Raw genomic sequence first — 21,136 nt, 5'->3', positions numbered from 1 at the left:
CTATAACCAGCGCCGTGATAATGGAGCAAGCCCCTTAAAAAGCAGTCACCCTGCCTACAGGCATGGGTGACGTAAATTTCCCGCAGCTGTGCAGCCCGTGATCTGAATGGAAGCTCGGGGTGTTGCTTAGCAATGTCCCCGACGCTTCCCGGTGCTGCTGCACCCTGAGCGGCGGAAGTTAGGGTCGTTGCCTAGCAACATCCCGACACTTCCGTCCCAGCACAGCCTGACAATCGCGGGGGACTCTGCTCCCGCAGCGCCAGAACTGTCAGGAGAGCAGGGGCACAGCGACGCCTACCCCGGTGCCTGACACTCAGGACCCCAACAAGGCTCATGTTATCCAGTTTACCTGTAAGTTTTTAAAATGTGACAGGTGGTGACACAAAATGTTCTTGCCGGGTGAACTGGAACACATAAGGTCCGAGTATGAGTGATTTAGTTCAATACAGGTGACTGTAATGATGATTAATTAGGAAAATCAGCGTGGTTTGCATTGATTGTGATGTGACAAGTAGGCATCAATGGTTGCCAACTATGCATTTTATGGTGGTTTCACCAACCGATAGTTATCCTTGTTCTTTGTCTGGCTCGTATCTGGGGGTGGGGCTTCATGTGTGTCAGGCAGCAGTGCTATGCTCTGTGTCACAACAATCTTGTAAAAAAATGTGGTTATGCTGTATCATCGATGGAGGTAAACCATCTGGTTCTCCACCATCAATGGGAAAGGCATTCGACATAAGCCATAAACCATCAATAGTGTCGAAGGCCATACTTAACTTTTAATAAAGTCCTAGAACAGAGTATTGAGTATACGACATTGGAGAGTCATGTTGGCAGGTTTAAACGTGTCATCTGATGTATTTGTATTACACTTTGCTTCAATAAAAAATAAATACAACATTTTTAAAAAAAGTCATATTTGTCCAAGACATTTCTGTTTATTTCCTGTTCATTACCTCTGATAGATAAAGTCATGCTCTGTCTTAAGGCCCATACACACTGGTCGATTTTGAGCTCAAAGTAACTAAGTTTTACAGTATTGAAATACTCTAAGCTAAAAATCTTCTAGTGTGTATGGCCCGGCGACGAGTCGTGAGTGTTGATGCTTGATCCTGCATCGCTGGCCGCCATTGGCTGGTTTTACCAGCCGAGTTAACCACATTCCAAAAGTCTCCTACTGTGGAAAGTAATTCACCTCCTGCAAAAATCACTGGACCAAGTGGAAAATCGATCAAGGTGTACGCACTGAGCGATTTTCAGCCCAGAAATTTTCACTTCATAGCTCTGCGTACACACTTGGCAAAAAAACAGTGCGTATGCACCTTTACTTTTCAACTACATTTGTTTTCAGCTACAACTACATTTGTTTCACAAGCATCATACCAATTTAATGAAGAAACTGAAAACTCTGGCATTAAACTTCTTGTTTCAGTTGCTTTCTCTCCTACTAGTCATATTTGTATATTAAGGAAGAAAACAATGGGGGTGGAGTGGTGCGCTATCAATAGCAGCTGGCACTGGGTAGTCAAGCCCAAGAAGTATATTTCAAGAAACAAAAGATGTGCCAGCGCTAGCTGCTTCCAATAATATGACAAGACGGTTCTCAACAATTAATATTTAATTAATAGCATAAGTGATGTACATCTATCACATAATACATAAAAATAAAAAATACCTAAAAAATAGAGCAATTGATAAAAGGATGTTGTGATGAGATCTCCAATTCTTGGAGTATTTATAAAGATAAATATCTTTTGTTACCATACTTGGAAATCGTCTGGATAATGTCCAGTGGGGGTGACAGCAAATGTCCTTGATTGCCCTATATTTTCAATGGCTCAGGCCTCCCGATTAGGCGTGTTTGTTTTCCTCCTTAAAGCTGGAATTAGGGATAATGCAGATAATCCGAATAGGCAAGTGTCCAGTTCATATAGAAACATAGAATTTGACGGCAGATAAGAACCATTTGGCCCATCTAGTCTGCCACTTTTTTTAACCTTCAGGTAAAATATAGGAGTCTTAACGTCGATGGGAGAAAGGACAGGTCACAAAAAGGATGGATAACCCAGGCAATTGGATTAGCTCAACTCGTTTCCCCGGATGTTTGCTTCTTCAGGAGTATATATTTGTATATTAGTACATTTTTTTTTTTTTTTTTTTAAATAATTTTTATTTGGTTTTTCAGATTTATATAGTTGAACAGATACTTTTGCAAATACATATACAAAGCAAACTTGGTTACATAGTAAAATGTTATACCCCGATCAGGGCACATGAGACAGTATAGTAGAATATAATCGTTTCCTAAATCTCTCCCCACAGTGGCCTGTCCTCCATTGGAGGTCCCCGGGTGGAGCGAATCAAGAACAAGGAACAAAGAAGCACCCAGATTCCTGAGAACCTTAGGCGTTTGTCAAGATAGTGTCCAGTGTCCTTTGCGTCACTTAATGTAGCGAGTCTTTCGCTAAGCCGTTAACTGCTGAAAGGTATCAACTTATCAACTTATGCTGTAATATGGGATATTATGTGTACTCTGCAAACAACATTTTCAATAATAAATCTAATAAAATTATATGAAAGAAACCGGTTGTTAAGTTTTCTGTTAACTGGGGGGGGGGAAGGGAAGAAGGGGGGGAAATAGGGATGAGAGTCAGGGGGGGAAGGGGTGTGGGAGGGACATGGGATTAAAATTAAGCGTTCCTGATTATGTCACTTCATTTGATGTTTTACTGACACCTTTCCAGTAGTACATGAAACTGTGGGAGATTTGTGTCGCCATAAATATATTAGTCAATCACAGACGGTGTATTCACTGGTATAGCAAGCTGACGGTAAGTATTCCACGTTGTTGAGTCAAATATAGACATTATTTGATTTTGTTGGGTTGAGTCTAACACCTCAATGTAAGGTCCCCATTTTTTATAGAAACGTAGGCCACCCTCTTCTATATTAGGCATAGTAGATTGCCTTTCCAAGTATAATGTCTTAAGAAGATGGGCGCGTATCGTGTCGATTCTGGGTGCAGACCCGACAGTCCAGTTGGTTAGAATTAGTTTCTTACCTATCGTAAGGATTAAGCACAGTAAGGGTGTTAGGAGTTTCTGCTTACCTGTAAGGTGCCAGATAGAAAAGTTTAGCATTAGAATTGCTAATGGGTCAAAAAGTAAATGGAGTTTGAAGGTATTGTTAATAAAGCTCAGTAGCTTATTCCAAAACTTTTTAATTTTTGGACAGGACCAGAAGCAATGCATAAATAGTGCTACTGAAGCCCCACACTTTAGGCATTTTGAGGAGGCATCTGGTACTATGTGAGCCCGTTGGCCTGGCGAAATGTAGGCCTTATGTAAAAAGCGTATATGTGTCTCCTGTAGTCTCGCAGAGTGCAGAAATTTGAGGGTATTGGTAAGATCCCAATGTATATCTTTGAGCACCAGCGGTCTGCCCAAGTCCGATTCCCAGGTCGACACTCCACGCGCCCAGAGCTTGTTGGGGTATAGAGACAAGAAATCCCAATACAATAAGTTAATTCTGTATGGAGCTAAAGAGATCTTGGCAATTAAAGAGGTAAGTGGGTCTAGGGAGAGTGAGGTGTCAAATGGGGGGGGGGGTAGCGACTGTATATAATGTCTTAGTTGCAAATACATGAAAAAATCTGCATTGGAGATTTGATATTTCTCAACCAGAGAGTTAAAAGATAGAATGGTGCACCCTGGGTCGAAGACATCCCTGACAGCTATGATACCTTTTCTTTTCCATGTATTGAACCTTGAGTTGGTTTGTGCTGCTGGAAAACAGGGGTTACCACAAAATTGTAAAAACCTAGAGTGGGTCGGATGTCTTTTTAGTAGTATATTACCAGATCACCATGCCATATATGTATGCCAGAACAGTGGGTGTATTTTCGCCTCTGGAGGGAGCATGGGTTTGGGTGTGTGTAGAAGAGCCGCCAATGTGTAGGGGTGCATTGATTTTTTTTCTAATTCTAAATTGGTGTAAGTTGATGTACCCAGGAGCCAGTCCCAGACATATCTAAATGCTGTGGCCTTCGAGAAGGCTTTAACATCGGGAATTGCCATGCCCCCTTCACTTTTTTTTAGTTTCAATTTGGGTAGTGATATTCTAGATTTCTTTCCCCCCCAGAGGAACTTGGAAAACATTCTCTCACAGCGTTTAACATCAGCCGCTGTGGGGTACATTGGAAGCATTTGTATAACATAGGATAATTTTGGGAAAATAATACTTTTCAGAACTGCTGCTCTACCTTGTAGGGAGATAGGCATATTGATCCATGATTGGAGGAGTGTGTTTATTTTGGTGAATACAGGAGTGTAGTTGAGGTGATATAATCTACTTATCTCTGAGGGCAGCTGGACTCCCAGGTACTTCAGTGAGGGGCTATTAAGTTTGAATTTAGAGACTGCAGGTGGGGGTGGGGAGGATATAAGGCGGGCTGCAGGTTTGTTTAGGGGGAGAAGTTCTGACTTATCAGCATTGATTTTGTATCCCGCAAAGGAGCCGAATTCATCTATTTGTTGCATTATGGCCGGAATGGAAGTCAGAGGATTACTAACAAAAAGGAGCATATCATCCGCGAATAACGCGAGTTTTAATTCCTTTGTAGCAACCGATATGCCCGAGAATTCAGATAGTCCCCTCAGGGCTACTGCCAGAGGCTCGATGGCCAGCGCAAAGAGGAGTGGGGACAGGGGGCACCCCTGCCGCGTTCCTCTGGATAATTGTATGGGGTTCGATAAATATCCATTACAAATAAGCCTGGAGGTAGAACCAGTGTAGAGGGATCTAATTATATGAATTAAGCTTGAAGGGAAGTTAAATTTTGTAAGTGTGAGGAAGATATGATCCCATGAGACCATATCGAATGCCTTTTCGGCATCTACTGCAAGTAGGTAGGAGGCATCCATGTCCTCATGGGTGGCTATCCAATGCATAGTTGATAACACTTTTCTGATATTAGATGTGGAGTGCCTACCCACTATGAATCCTGTTTGATCCGTGTGTACTATATTAGGGAGGAGGAATTTGATACGATTGGAAAGTATGGAAGTAAGCAGTTTGTAATCCACGTTTAAAAGGGATATGGGCCTGTATGAGCCTGGTAAATGTGGATCTCGGCCTGGTTTGGGGATAAGACGGATAATAGCATCGTTAAAGTATTTCGGGACACTTCCAGAACTAATAATGGCATTAAATGCTTTAGTAAGTTGGGGTTTTATTCTGGGTAGGAGGATTTTAAAGAATTCCCCTGACAAGCCATCCGGGCCAGGGGATTTTAGTGGTTTTAATTTTTTGATGGCCTCTTCTACTTCTTGGGGTTCAATGGGAGCGCCTAGGAGTGTGGTTTGATCTTAGGCTAGCTGTGGAAGGGATATAGTGTCCCAGAATGTCCGTTCATTAGCTAGGTTACGAGGGGGTTGTGAATATATTTCTGCGTAAAAGGAGGATAACAGTTCAGCTATGTCTGAGCCAGACCCTGCCAGGGTACCATCCGGTTTCTTGATTTTTTGAATGATGGTTGGTGGAGCATTGGCTTTCAATAGGCTGGATAAAAGACGGCCAGTTTTATTGCCGAATTTATGGAATCGGTGGTCCCTATAAAAAGAGTGTCTGTCTCCCATAGCTGAAAGGAGGGCGTCAAAACTATCGGTACTTATGTAATATCTGGGCTCCCATTTTTTTTATGAGACCGCGTCCCCTCGCGGGGCTCGCTGCGCTCGCCACGCTTCAGGCACGGTGGCTCGCTGCGCTCGCCACACTATATAAAATCAACTCCATGCGTAGTTGGATAGTAGGGGCATGAAAAAATGGGGTGCATTTAACATGGGAGCCCAGATAATACATAAGTACCAAACTATCTTTTGCTGTAGTGTATGATAGTTTATTTCGGGGGGTTGGGGCTTGTTTATAATTTTGATAAGCTGTTGTTAGGTCAGATTGGAGGGTCTTGTATCTAGTGACCGATTCCCTTTTGTGTTTTGAGACATATTGGATGATTCGTCCTCTGATGACAGCTTTCGCCGTCTGCCAAAACAGGGCTGGGTCATCATCCAGGACTTCTAAATTATCCATTTTAAATTCTTCCCAAAACATGTCTAATTTATTTCTAAAATCAATGGAAGAGGTAAGGTGTGAGGGAAATCTCCATAGACGATATGTGCCTATGTCTAGTGAAAGGGATAAGGAAAACCATATGAGGGAGTGATCAGAAAGACACATGGGTTCTATTTGGGCTTCAGTGCAGTTAGGCAGCATACCCTCAGAGACAAGCAGATAATCTATCCGGGATAATGTTCCATGTGCTGCTGACTGACAGGTGAAGTCCCGGTCAGTAGGGTGCAGTGCTCTCCAGGTGTCTATGAGGGCAAGCTGCTCTGCTAGAAAGGGAATTCCTATTTTAGGTGGCTTTCTGGATGCTGATTTGGAATTCGTGTCAAGATATGTGGATGATATGACATTAAAGTCACCCCCCAGTATTACTTGGTGAGGCATATATGGAGCTAAAGTTGTAAGAATATGCTGGAAGAATTTTTTCGGGTTCACATTAGGGGCATATACATTCATAATAACATATCTAATAGAGTGTATTTTTAAGTCCAATAGAACATACCGCCCTTCTGGGTCTACTAGTGTTTTCGAAATCTCTACTGGGAGGCGTTTTTTAGCTAAAACAGTAACCCCTCTGGCTTTTGATGTGTAAGGAGCTGATGCTAACACGCGCCAGCCCAGTATATTCAGTTTGGCGTATTCGGGTTCGAGTAGGTGTGTTTCTTGTAACATTACCACATCTATTGCATTTTTGTTTAGATACATTAATAATTTCTTTCTTTTTACTGGTGAGTGTATGCCACCCACGTTCCATGAAGCAATTTTGATCATAGACATAACATCTGGTTATTGGTACTAATATCTAGTATCAGGAGCACAAAACATATAGCAATATGAGGAAGCGAGGGGGGGTGGGGGGTAAGGGGAGAGGGAGTGCATCGAACAAATCCATACCATAAATTACTCTTTAAGGAACTCCCAACTTTTCTAATCTCTAAGTGGCTTCCCAGTGTGCTGGGAATTAATCACAAAACACAAAATGAATCAATACAACCTTGGCGGTGGCTCCGCAACTGCCCCGCCGCAACATTAATTGGAACAGTAAAACAATTTTGTCCAAGAGCAATCCAGGCCTGGATTGCCCCTGTACCTTAGCACCTTTTCTTTGTGCACCTAAATACGTGTACTTGGGATATGTAATGTCTCAGCCCTTCTTCTTTGTGACATAACTGAGTTCAGTCGTATAGAACAGTAAAACTCAACGCCAGAGTCTCAGTTAATAGGACATTTAGATCCCTGGATGCGCCCACAAGCGAATACATCTTCCCTTAGTATCTCTTGTATGTAAAAATAGGATTGTTGATTTCCAAACATGATATCGGAGATGGCAATTACTTTGTATTTTCCACTAGGTGCTTTAGGTGTGGGTTGAGGTTGGACCATCAATACCTTTGGACTTTGTAGCCTTTTGCAGTCTAGTGCCTAACAATGTCCGTATTCAAGTGTTTGGAGCATCTGTGATGCGTCATTTTTATCGGTCATCCAGTGCATGCTAGGCAGTATTCTATTCATTTCCCTCAGCCTGAAGCTGCAGGTTTTGTTCTTGTATGTATGCCTCAGCATCACTAGAGTTGGTGAAATCTTTAAATGTGGATCCCATAAAGATACGAAGTCGAGCCGGGTATAGAAGGGCAAATTTTCTCCCAGACTGGGCCAGAGTGGTACATGCAGGTTGGAATGCTTTTCTTGCCCGTGTGAGTTCAGGGGAGTAGTCCTGAAAAATTAGCAGCCTGGCATCATTCCACCGCAGATCTCTCTTACGGCGCGATGCCGCCCATATCGCCTCTTTATGGACGTAATTAAGGCATTTAAACAGGACTACTCTTGGTTTGGCGCCATTGGATTCTGATACTCGACCCGTCCTGTGTGCTCGTTCGATAACAAGGTCGTTGCAAACATCATTTATTTCTAGCAGCTCCGGGAGTGTCTGTCGTAGAAATATATAAAGGGCTGGGCCTTTAACTGTTTCAGGAATTCCCACAACCCGCAGGTTGTTCCTGCGTGATCTGTTTTCCAGATCGTCTAGTTTAGCCCAGACCTGTACTTCAGATTTATGCAGGGCTGCTGTGGTCTCTTGTAACTCAGAAACTGTTTTGAAGTTCTCCCCTGCTATATGCTCTACATGGGATACCCTCTTGTTCAATTGTTTGTGCTGGCTTTTAATGTCAGCCACAGCTTGCTGCAGCGCTGCAGCGTTTGCTTGTGCCTGCTCTGTCAGCATGGGCTGTACTGTTTCTCTAATAGCCTGCACAATATCATCGTAGGTGAGGGCTTGATTAGGAGGGATTTTGCGCTCTGAGTGGGGAGCTTTGTGTGTCCCTTGTGGGAGAGGGGGGTTGGTGTGTACCTGTGGGAGCGTGATGGTCGCGTCCCATGGGTCCTTGTATGATTCGGCCGCCATCTTTGATGTCTGTGCGCGGTCTCCGTCTTTGGTGCCGAGCTGCTGTTTGCTCGCCATCACGGACCTCAATCTGCGTCTGCAGGCTCCCCTGGGATGTGGCAAGGGGCGCGCTGCTGTTGGTGCCAGGTAGGGTGAGCCTTCAGGCTCTAGCAGGGTATTTGCGGCGGGTTGGGTACGGAGCTGCGGGGAGACGCGTCCTACATCCGCCGCACCGGAACCGGAAGCCTCTATTAGTACATTTTAATATTATTGATTATATATTTTATATATTATATATTGAATATTAATTATATAGTAGTGGATTATTGTCATTTAAATATTCTTGACAAAGGGAATGGGGTGGATGAGTAATTTTTGTTCTTTTTCTATAGGGTATGTGAATTATAATTGTTTTTGTTAAATCAATGTTGGTATTGAGGCTTTTTCATTTAGAATTGGATATTTTTTTGACTAGGTACAAACTTCGATGAGGCTTACATTTAATGGACCGATTAATCGTCTACTACAAAATGACCATACATTTTTTAATATATATATTCATATAAATCAATGATCCTGCAATGGTCCTGCGACCTGTTGCGCTGCCCTCCTGCCGCTATCCTTTCATACACGGTGCTGTGGGCGCCCGGGCTGATCAGTGGGCATGGCCTAAGTGTGCGATGGTCATCTTCTAGCCATGCTGCTCCATTATAGTGAATACCCTACGCATATACAAGTGATAGTGTTGTATTAATATTAGCGCTGTCAGGATAACAGAAACTGCACTACTCTAAAACTGATCCTACTGCAGGACAAGCACCTTTCACAGTTTTGCAATATTGTTGGTATTGCTGCAGCCATTTCACTGTGCCCTAGTCTCCCAGTTGCTCTATTTCACCTGTTTGGACAGCATTCATGTAAAGATGTACTCCTATTTGGGCCGCATTCTTCTTCTATCAATCCTGCACTCTTATGCCCCTTTCAGACCGCACTTTGTAAACGGTATATTGCCGTTTTTTTACCGTTTTAAAACGGTAATCTGTGCGGTCTGAAAGGTGCAGGACCACTTAACCGGTTAGAAAATACCGTTTTTTCTAACCGGTTAAAATGCAGGGTCCTACCCGTTTCAGAACCGGTATTTTAGGCTCAAAATCGGGGCTGAAACAGTATTTAGGACCCATCCAATGAGCTGGGTCCTAAATTCAGCGCAGTGAATATTTAATGAGCGCTCATTAAATATTCACAGCACTGGAGCCGCCCCGCGCCCCCCCGCGCGTGTCGACACCCCTCCCCCCCCGCGCGTGTCGACGCCCCCCCCCCCCCGTGTCGACCTACCCCCGTGCAACCGGTACCTCCGTTGTGGATTCTGGCACTGCAGTTCAGTATGGTCGGAAGCACTTATGAAAAAAAGTGTCTTTCAGAAAATGGCTGCCCCATAGGAAAACCTGTTTAAAAAAACTGTCTTTCGTATGGGGGCAGCCATTTTCCAAAAGTCACTTTTCTTATAAGAAAAGTGACTTTTGGAAAATGGCTGCCCCCATACGAAAGACAGTTTTTTTAAACAGGTTTTCCTATGGGGCAGCCATTTTCTGAAAGACACTTTTTTTCATAAGTGCTTCCGACCATACTGAACTGCAGTGCCGGGATCCACAACGGAGGTACCGGCTGCACGGGGGGTAGGTCGACACGGGGGGGGGGGGGGCGTCGACGCACGTGGGGGGAGGGGTGTCGACACGCGCGGGGTCGACACGCGCACGGGGGGGAGGGGAGGGGGAGCTGCACGGAGGGGAGGGCTGAAGGCTGCACTGGCTTTGACCCTGTATTTGGAAAGTTTCCAAAAACGGGTCTGCCAGTGTCAAAAAATCAGCACTTAAACGGTAATATACCGTTTAAGAGTTGCGGTGTGAAAGGGGTTTTATCTGGCAGACCCGTTTTTGGAAACGTTTTCAAATACAGGGTCAAAGCCAGTTATGCGGTCTGAAAGCAGAATTATACCCCTTTCACATCGCACTTTTAAAACGGTATATTGCCGTTTTTTTTCCATTTTAAAACGTTTAAGGCTGCAATGTGAAAGTGCCAGAGTTGATTTACCGGTTAAAGTTAACCGGTATTTCAACACGGTTAAAAAGCAGAGTCCTACACGTTTTAAAGCCGTTTTTTTGGCAGTTTGAACAGCTCTATTTCAATGGCTTGAAACGTGTCCCTTGGGGGTTAAACGGGTTGAATGTTTGAATGGTATTAAATGATTTTTAAAACGGTTTTCACCTGCAATGTGAAAGGTCTCAAAGCTCAGACCCATTTTAAAGTCCCATTTAAGAATACCGTGTCATTACCCATTTCTGCAATGTGAAAGCAGTATTACTAAAGAGTCACCACTAATAGGACTGCACTGTTATTAAGTTGCTATATTGTATTCTACTGTGTGTGAGCTAGTCCTTTTGTCTCATATATTATTTACTACCGGCCTAGATGTGTCCTGTTGAGGGTGATGATGGAAACAGACATGGGGAACATATACTTGCTGAGATGCACAGCACCCAGGCAGACATTCAGTGGTATATTGTTTGCTCCTCTAGGGAGCTTGTTGCTCGTCTGCACACCGAATATTCTATTTGATGGTTTCGGGAGACCCCAATTTTTTGTTATGAAAAGATGAGGGTGCTGTACAGTATAAACAGGAAAAAGAGAGAAGGGACTGTTTGGGGGGGAACGCACTGGTAATTAATTGTATGCTAAAATATAACTTTTAATAGTTTATTTAATATTTCCTACATAACAATTGTTAATTACCAGTGCGTTCCCCCCCAAACCGTTCAGACATTCAGTGGTGCCACTTGGTCATTGGAACAGCCTTCTAAGTAAACAAGTAAAAAAACAGTACAGATATGGAACACGACAGGGGAGACATGGGGTACATTTTTGGCTGAGTGGCACAGATCCTAGGCAGCCATCAGCAGCACCATCTTGACTTCGCTATTCACAGGGCAGCAGCCAGCAGTGGAAGGGCTCAAACAGGCCATCTCCCCTTCAGCACACCACGGCAGCATGGATGGATCCAGAGGCTGTCATGCAGTGGGGCTGAGGGTGGGCCAGCATGTCAGGGGCCCTGGCTGGAGCCGCGGATGGAGGGAGAGCCAGCGTGAGTAGGGAGAGCCAGCGTGAGGGGAGAGGGGGAGACAGTCAGTAAAGGGGGGAGAGAGTCAGTAAGGCCAGGGTCTGGAGTTGGGCCCTCTCTGGCCCCCTGCCTCCCCCCCCTTTACTGGAGCTGCTATCTCCTCCCTTGGGGGTCCTCCCAGTGGAAGTTTGTCTGGGGCAGCCTGGAGCAAGAACATTGATGATGTGTGTGTGTGTGGGGGGGGCTCCTGCAGTACTCAGCTAGGGGCCTTCACGCCGGAATCTCTGCCATCACAGCAGGGTATCGCGGCAGGTGGTCTTGCCGGCCGGTATGTGTCTGGTGGTCATCATTGGGGGTCCCTCTGGGTCAATGGTGCTTGATGCATCTCCATGCCTGGGGACTGCGGCACCACCCACCAGAGCTTGCCAAGTCCTGCGCCTGCTCTCTCCACCCTCCACTCGCCTCCTCCGACCACCTTTTCCGCCTCCACCATGCTTCTCCGGGGGCCGAGGGGATGGGGAGTTCTATGGATGGGAGATCGGAGCTCCACGTGTATGCGTTCATCCCCTGCACCCCACTGGAAATAGTTAGTGATCCGGAGATGAATATGTCCATCCGATTACAGGATTACTATACATTACTTGTATTATGGCCTCCATAATGCAATAATGTATAGTAATTCTGTAATCGGATGCCGGATGACTTACCAATAGTTGGGATTCCAACAGTCGATTTCCGACTGTCAGGAGAACGGCATTTACACAGCCTATTTTCCATAGAGGGAGAATAGAATAGGTGGCGAGCACACCAAGCCTGCAAGGGGCTTCAATGCACTCTCTCCTGTCGGGCTCCTGACAGTCGGGATTCCGATATTGGAGAAACGACTGTTAAGGAGCCCATACTCGCTCCGTTGTGTCCGGCTCCGTTTTGTACTATGCGATGTGCGCTCCCGCGCATCATATAGTACGGTACAAAAAGTATGTGCTGCACTGCATGCACAGGGATGCGATCCGATCTGATACTTTAAAAGTACAAAACGGACCGAAAAAACGGACCGTGTATGGGGGGCATTAGAATCCCTACTGTTGGTAATTCATGCCATACCATGTAATTATATATCGCTGGTCTGTACATCTATACTATATATATTTATTTGTACATCTATACTCTATCTATCTATATTTATTTATAAAACATGATACCGCAGCATACTATAGAGTAGACTGTAAACTTACAGCAGGGCCCTCTTACCTCCATGTCTGTCTGTTTCTACTCAGTTTGTTCTATCACTTTTTATATAATTGTAAAGCGCAAGGGAATTGTTGCGCTATATAACAATCTGTAATAAATAAAGACTGTCATTACTCTGCATGTAGCTGATCATGCCATTGCATTGACAAGTAATATGAGTCTCTGACAGTCTGACCGAATGAATACCACTGCGCATCCACTACTAGACTTACTAGACAGAATATGACGGACAGGCTGGTTACCCAATGGAAAACTGAGATGATGTCGCTGGGGTCCAATAGAGAAGCGGCAGCGGAGTGACGAGTGGCGGCGCAGGCCCAGCACTTCCTTTCGCTCGGCGGCAGGGATCGAGGCAGCATGAAGGCGTCCGGCGTTGTAAGGCTCTGTCGGGGGAATGGCTGTGGTGGGGGCTGGTGGGAGAGTAATTGCTTGGCTCTAGCTCCTGGGTCTCCCTTTGCATACACCGGCTCCGGGGGGATGCCGACTGTGCAGGCATTAACGCGTCTGATCCAAGTTTTCTCCCTTGCGGCCTACATCATGGCGGCCAGCTCAGCCATGTGGGCCCGGCACTAGCCTGGGAGTGGATCGCTATAATTCTTACTGCTAGTACTAGATGTGAGGGCGCTGTGTGCGAGAGGCTAGGGATGCACACACGGCGCAGGCGGAGGTATACGCCCGGTGTGTGTGTGTGTATGCCTAGCCCGGGACAAAGTGTTTGGCTTTCTGGTCTCCCACAGACTGGCGGCCCCTGTGCCCCACATTCAGCCTTATTCTGAGTTTACATGCCTGAAAGACATTTAATTTGACAGCCTGGCACTTATATATATCGTGGCCAAATCCTGTACTGTGGCATATATGTGTATGGTATGGGTGTAGTGGATGACAAATCTTTTGGGATCCGCCACACATGTACACAGTGTAATTGTAGTTGTCTGTTATGCTGGTTGTACACAGGTAAACTGTCTAACAGCATGTAACCCCACAGATATAATAGATAAACATTTATATTTAGGTTATGCCCATGTAATATCTAGGTCCCTTCCTTGGATGGGAACTTTGGGATAAAGGCTTTCATCAACGGTGGCAGTGTATACATTGCCTTATATAGCCAACTTGCAACTTTAAGAAATCACTCAATGGACAAGCTGGTCGATTTCTTTTGTATGGCAAAACTATCTTTGTATTGGTTGCAAGTATAGAGTGCAGTTATCTGACTGAGCTGTCGCGTTCTAGATCACCCACATGATGGTATAATGTATGTCCCACAAGGTTTATGTATCTTGCAATACTTTTTTTTTTGCAAGTAGGCATAGATTATTAGATGGCCTTTGTAAACTGAGCACAGAGCTGGCCATTTCTGTCCAATGATGCACAGCTTGGCTCGCTTAACTATATGGTGCTGTTATACCCCTTTCACACACATTCTGGTGTTTAGAACAGATTCTGCCAGACACAGGACATATCCTGTTCAGTGCTAGGTTTATGCAGTTTACACTTCAAGTGAGGTCAGTGTCAACTCTTCTGGCATTTGGACAACTGTTGTGCTACCCAGCAACCCAGGGTTTTTGGTGGGGGAGTAATTTAATGCCAACAATGACTGTGGAAGGGGTCTAATTCTGTGTTATGTATGAAGGTAGATTGAAACGATAAATATCCACCTGTATAACTTGAAGTCCTGTAACTGGCCAGGGGATCTATACATAATCTTGCACATAAACCCAAAGTTCATTGTGATTCTTCCATGAACTTGTCTGTTGTGCATATATTAACTGTATCTTGTCGCCTTTCTTGAGCAAATGTGCTCATGACAGTGAAATTGAAGATGCAACAACTTGTGTAGAACTAAATTTCCTTTTTTAATATTTTACCAGTACATCTAAAGCTGTGGTGGTATTCAATTGTCAACCATCCCCGCTCCCATGCGTGAAGTCACCCTTCACGCCTGTTAGTAATGAGCGTGATATGTGCAAATAGACACCAATTTAATATTGCTCTACGATCCCCTCACTTTACATGGGAGGTTGGGTGCTATTAAACAATTGAATACAGCCCACAGTGTCTAATGCCCTATGTCACTCACAACTAAATTGTGTTGTGAATGTGCTTTTCTCAAAGTGAAAATTACCAAGCTTAATATATATCTTTTTTTTTTTTCTTATCTAGTTAAGGGAATATAAAGTCATTGGGCGTAGTCTGCCTACAGCTAAGACTCCCTCACCACCTCTCTATCGTATGCGGATTTTTGCACCCAATCATGTTGTTGCCAAGTCTCGTTTCTGGTACTTTGTTTCTCAACTGAAAAAAATGAAGAAGGCTTCTGGAGAAATTGTTTACTGCGGACAAGTAAGTGGTGCTTGTGTAAAATGTAAAAGCGCTGCGGAGTATGTATGCGCTATATAAGAAACTGTTAATAAATAAATATCAATGTGCCGTGTCCAAAAACTTTGACTAATTTCACATCTTCATGCCACTCCCTAGAACAGAGTGGCATGGAGATTGTTGTAGTGTGTACAGGAACAATAATCACATGTGATCTATCTAGTTTTTAGCCAGATTGGCTAGTTCTGAGATCAAGTGGAATAAGTAATCACTGCAAACTGAGCATAAAGTCTGAATACCTTGTTTACCCAGCTTTTTTTTCTTAAGAACATTTAAGCTGGATTTCAGTAATATTTTGGTTAGTTCTATTATGCTCCTTTCTGGCATCTTGCAAAGTGCACACATAACCCAAAGATTATTAGTTAATTGTGTAATAATCTTGTCTGGTGTGCATAAATTATATTTGTACCTTGTCGCCTTTCAGGAGCTTATATGTCCATGAAAGTGAAACAAGGTCCTACAGATGTACAGAGCAAGTACTTGGACTATTTTATAGTATGGTTAAGAGTTGTGTATAGTATTAACCTTTTTTTAGGTTTCAGTAGTTATTTGTAACTAGTAAGCCCGCTCAAAGCAAATGCTTCGGAAGCTAGTCTGCTGCTTTGTGATTGCCTCTTTTTGTGAGAAAGATGTAGTTTCACTTGCTGCCAACTGATGGCAGTATTTTGGAGACACACAATCGGACACTAGACATAGATGGATGATGCCTCAGTTACAGGTGATTTGGGGAACTTAATATGGGAACTTAATTCTAGAATGACTCCTAAGTTACTGTAGGTTTACCCTACAAAACTAACCTCTTAGCAATGAGGAATGTTTCATGAAACCGCAGTAAATGTTACTGTTGCCTGTTTAGGAAGCATTTCCCTGAAGTCTAATGTAAAATGCTGCAGATGTAAAGACCATTAGAATGGATATAAATCAACATAATAACCAAAAATCCAAAGTCTGTTTAACCTATCTAAAAGCCCATACACACTTGATGATTTTAAGCTAAAAAGCTTTCAAAACAGCCGTTATGAGCGTTTTTCAGCTGAAAATCACCTAGTGTGTATGCCCCAGAGATTGCTGACTAGCGATGATGCGCGCACTCCCGCATCATCGCTGGTTAAGTGGCTTATCTGCTGATTTTACCAGCAGATGTGGCAATGATGGATGGTTTTTTATCCATCATCGCTGTGTATGTACACTGCCGGGCTGAAAGATTATCCACTTTCAGCCCGGTGGACCGCCCTGTCTCCTCGCCTGTCATACTTACCCTGTGCTGGTCCCCGCCGCTCCTCACCTCAGGCTGGCTGCTGCGGCAGAGCCCTGCTCCCCCGCCAGGCTCGCAACTGTCAAAATGGAGCAGATGGCACAGCTCCCGTCTGCCTGCCAACACGACCTGCTGGCCACCAATGGGCTGTATTTAAGCCAGTAATATATACATTGCTGGCACTACAGCAATGTATATATTGGCACCACTGCCCACCAATGTTTAGATTTTTTTTGCCCACTGTGTTCATTTAATGGCAGTGAAAAAATATATATAAATATACATTGGTGGCGGTGGGCATATAAATAAATATACATTGGTGGGAATGTGTACATTGCTGGTCTTTGCCAGCAATGCATAAATTAGCGCCAACACTGCCCACCAATGTATATTTAAATGTTCACTGCCTACCAATGTGCTTATTTAAGTGGTGGATATATAGGGAGGCAGTGGGGACCCGGGGGAGCTCCTTTAGAAGGTTGGGTGTGCGCGCGTCTCGTGCACGCGCATTCTCTCCTGGAAATCCGACTGCCAGCCCCTGCAAAGCTAAAAGGCTTGCGCCAGCAATAAATATGTCCAGTCACCACTGCCCACCAATGTATATAGAAAAACCTGTAAGGTATATAAATTACTGGCAGAGTCCAGCAAGGTGTTTACTTTACCGGCTTATTCCTATACAATGGTGGGCAGTGGTGCCAGAAATGTATACATTCCTGTACAATGGTGGGCATTTGATTGTATGCACAATTGTACGCCAAAACCTTTTTGATGTGACCTATCGAAAGGTGAGCTTCAATGGAAATTGAACCCGATATCGTGTATGGGTAGCATTAGGAATGTTTCATATTAGAAAAACTGTTTATCCCAACTGTTTGGTGTTGGTCTAGATCAACTTTTAAATGGCTTCCAGGGGCATCAAATAATGCCATTCCTCTCATTGGCTTTGCATAGCACATCCCAGTTTCAGGCCTAACGCCCACTGTTAACTCTTGTAGGTCTTTGAGAAAACTCCACTGAAGGTGAAGAACTTTGGCATCTGGCTACGTTATGACTCTCGCAGTGGAACACACAATATGTACAGAGAGTACCGAGACTTGACTACAGCGGCTGCTGTGACACAGTGCTGTAAGTAGACCTTAATTTTTTTGCAGGCTACGAATACGCTACCTAAAGCAAAATGGTTGTTTGAGTGTGCTATTATGCCCAACTAAAGGATTCCTTCTCGCACCCCTCTTTGTACCACGATACTGCATCTGCCTTTTCTGCTGTCCAGACCGTACACTGAAGGCACTTAAGATGGCTTAGTTGCAAGAACCAGCATTCTCAGACCTAAATTGAGAGGACAGGTATTCTGCGAAGGAAACAGCGGGAGCTCCTCAGTGCTGTTCCTACTGTGAGGAGTTGACACTATTGTCTTGGACTCTGCATGACTGGTTCTTGTAACATAAGTAGGTCTTTAATAACTTTATCAATTCTTCCTCAAGAAGGACAGAATCTGCTTTCTTCTGGTTGGCATTGGGACCTGTGGTCCTAGTTTCTACCTGAGAATTTTTCTCATTGTAAAGTTGCTAATGTTTACATAATTTAAGACATGCACTTCTTGCTTCTATTCTCACAGACCGTGACATGGGTGCACGCCATCGTGCTCGTGCCCATGCTATTCAGATTATGAAAGTTGAGGTGATTCCTGCCAGCAAATGTCGCAGACCTGCCATCAAGCAGTTCCATGTAAGTGATGCACTTGTACATCTTGCTAGCTTGGCTGCAGCTCCTTCTACTTTGCACTATATATGTATGGATCTTTCCTTGTGTACTGTTGTATTCACCTTTTTCTTTCCAGCATTTATGCAAGCTAAAGCAGGGTGTGATGGATAAATGCATTGTGCAACTGTAAAGAGTTGCCACCATGGTAAAGGGGAACAGAAGTTCACAAGACACTGAATAAGAAGTAAACTAAGGGGCATAGCCTATTGGCACCCATGCTGGCATCCTTGACCTGATTGCTGCTGTTGAGTATTATGCTATGTTTGATAGCCCTAAAGGCAGAAGCTTTCCCCTGTTCCATGAGTCTTTGCCAGATCATGGTCCTTTTTTTTTTTTTTTTTTTTTTTTTTCACCAGTTTAAAATGTCAATAATTGGATGCTGTGGTGAAGATCAGTCATTGCAGTAATTCATTGCAGTAATTCACTATCAGCAAAAATGCCACCAGTGCTAATAGGATATGGCCCTAGGCAGTAAAAGTAATGATATGATACTCATACACATCTGAGATGACATGCATTTTCAATAAATCACTGCAACAAATTGCCTAGAAAGCATGTGTCAACTGGTCCACTGTTTACAAAATTCAGTCATCCTGAAGTATGTGACTATATAGGAACTTGAGCACTTTACCTTTATTAGTTTTTCATAGCAATATAGTATTCATGGAAAGCACTTGATGTAATGTCAGTTGCTGCTTCAATCTACTGATAATTATGTTGTGTGGTCTTTATTTTCTTTAGGACTCAAAGATTAAGTTCCCTCTGCCACACAGGGTTCTGCGTCGCCAGCACAAGCCCCGCTTTACCACCAAGAGACCAAACACCTTCTTCTAAACAAAGCAAAATCTCCTTGCTCTATGGTCAAATAAATTTTGTCTGGATATGTTGTCTCTGTAATGAAGTTGGAATATTAAGTACTAATGTTTATATATTACCACAATGAAATCTAAACTTCCAGAATAATAGACTTGGGTTTAACACTTTTGAAGGGGATAATTCTACATATCAGATATTTTGATTTCTAGATAAAATTAGCCAGTTCAACAGCATGGCATAACTGCCTGATGGGTCTGGTTTCCAGATATACGCACAGTGTCCCTAAACAGATAACTAAAAGGCAATAGGTCCATTATAAACTATGGTTGTGTATGCTGTGTAAATGCAGAACAGCTTCTGATGAAACAAACTAATGCCCTATACAATGCGCAGTACCACAGATATCCTTAACTATATCGGCAGTGCCTGTAAAACAATCTGCAGGTTAACCACTATATTGTGCAATAACTTTACCAGCACACCCTCTGAGCATGTGGTCACTGACATTGGTGGATTTGACTGAATGTTCAGACAAAAGGATTTATTGTTAACCATCTGTGGGACTGCCTAAAAGTAACAATATAGTGGGTACACATTGAACTATATATTTAAATTTATTTAAGTTTCTTTACGCAGCAAATTCTGTTGTGCTTTATAATCTGATATAGTGATACTACAAACTGGGTAGTAACAAACTGACAGAGGTAGGAGGGCCCTGCTCGCAAGCTTCAATCTATATGGATAATAGGAGGGATACATAAGGATAGGATTCCATAGCATGGCAGTCCCACCAGATTGCAACAGTCCTGATGGGATGCACTTAGATATGACTGCTAATGGAGGTTATTCCATGCATGGCTATTTCTTTAATGAAAAGCTTAGTGTACCCACTTGAAGGTATTGCGCAGTTCTTGCACCCATAAGGGGTGCTTGTGCACTTTTCTCCCTATAACTGTAAAAATGACTACTGCATGTAACATGTTGCCATACTGTATATGAAGAGGGACTCGAGCTAAATTAACATGTATAACATCTGCATTCCAATGAGACTAAAATCTATTTACCTACTGTAGTTATGTTCTGGTTGGTCACCACCTAATGTGAACAGATGAAAGTTATTATGTGCTGCTGTCTAACTATGCAGTTTATCGGTTTGTCTCAATGTAGACCTACCATACTGCTGATCAATAACGCCTTCTGATGAAAAATATGGCAATTTGCATCCGATCCGCAGTACAAAATATGTGCAGCACATAACTTTTTGTACTGCGCGATGCACACATCACACACTATTGCAGAGTGTATGGGGTCCATAAGTTGGTTCTTGGACTCCACTAACCCCTTAACATAATGTCTTTCAGTTAAGACAGTAGAATTGTCCAATTATGATTGTAGTGGGAGGACCAGTGCACTGACAAGATATACTGTATGTTAAAAAAAAAAAGAGGGAAAAATGCTTTTTTAATGTAGTGCGACTTGTAGTGCATATTAACATGCCCATACCCAGGGTTTGGTTATTTCTGAAAAGGTTGACTGTTACAGGATTGTGACCCTGGGTTTGGGACTTGACAATCTGGGTAATTCAGGACAGAAAAAGATGTTGTATGGGAACAGGAGCACTTGGAGAGTAGCTCACAAAGCAAATGTGTGCAAAGAGTAGCTCTAGCTATACCAGGCTGAAGCATGGATATTGTAACATATATATTTTTGGTACTCTTTACTTAGAAGGGTGCCCACGATTTTGATCGTGGGCATCGTTAGTAAAAAATCTCGGGCATTGAATGCACTAAAAAATCGGGTGCGATCAACCGACGAGATGCCCGAGATTTCCCATAGGGAACAATGTTAAATGTCTCAATTGACCCAATTTTCCTGTTCAATGCCTCAATTGACCCGATTTTTCCATAGGAAACAATGTTAAATGGGCCACAGAGGCCAAATAGGCACCCTGAAGTGTATAATGGCCACCCGAATTGTTAACGCCACCCCACGATCAACGTCAACCCGATGCGTGGCGAGCGCAGCGGTACGCGTCCTACGACCTTTTCATACC

At 43.6% G+C, this 21,136-nt stretch overlaps 1 protein-coding gene and 2 non-coding genes across 4 annotated transcripts; all 3 read left to right on the top strand.

The window, feature by feature from the left end:
* The first annotated feature begins 318 nt into the window (after positions 1-318).
* LOC146074419 (large ribosomal subunit protein eL20) lies at positions 319-19,150 on the top strand. 2 transcript variants are annotated; one of them, XM_083182442.1, is made up of 5 exons: positions 319-351; positions 15,033-15,212; positions 17,499-17,628; positions 18,122-18,231; positions 19,009-19,150. In XM_083182442.1, exons 1-5 carry the CDS (start codon positions 334-336, stop codon positions 19,099-19,101), a joined length of 531 nt encoding a protein of 176 aa, XP_083038568.1. In that variant the 5' UTR covers positions 319-333; the 3' UTR covers positions 19,102-19,150. The 2 variants fall into 2 exon arrangements, with proteins under 2 accessions (XP_083038568.1, XP_083038567.1); XM_083182441.1 differs by lacking the exon at positions 319-351 and adding an exon at positions 13,139-13,244.
* LOC146076848 (small nucleolar RNA SNORA68) lies at positions 14,575-14,702 on the top strand. Its single transcript, XR_014474240.1, has one exon. It is a non-coding gene; the product is annotated as a small nucleolar RNA SNORA68 (small nucleolar RNA).
* LOC146076849 (small nucleolar RNA SNORA68) lies at positions 15,583-15,713 on the top strand. Its single transcript, XR_014474241.1, has one exon. It is a non-coding gene; the product is annotated as a small nucleolar RNA SNORA68 (small nucleolar RNA).
* Positions 19,151-21,136: the final 1,986 nt, after the last annotated feature.

Source organism: Crinia signifera, chromosome 4, assembly GCF_055691185.1.
Source record: "Crinia signifera chromosome 4, ASM5569118v1, whole genome shotgun sequence".
Taxonomy (NCBI): Eukaryota; Metazoa; Chordata; class Amphibia; order Anura; family Myobatrachidae; genus Crinia; species Crinia signifera.
Note: the sequence above shows the minus strand (reverse complement) of the source record. Positions and strands in the feature narration are given on the sequence as shown.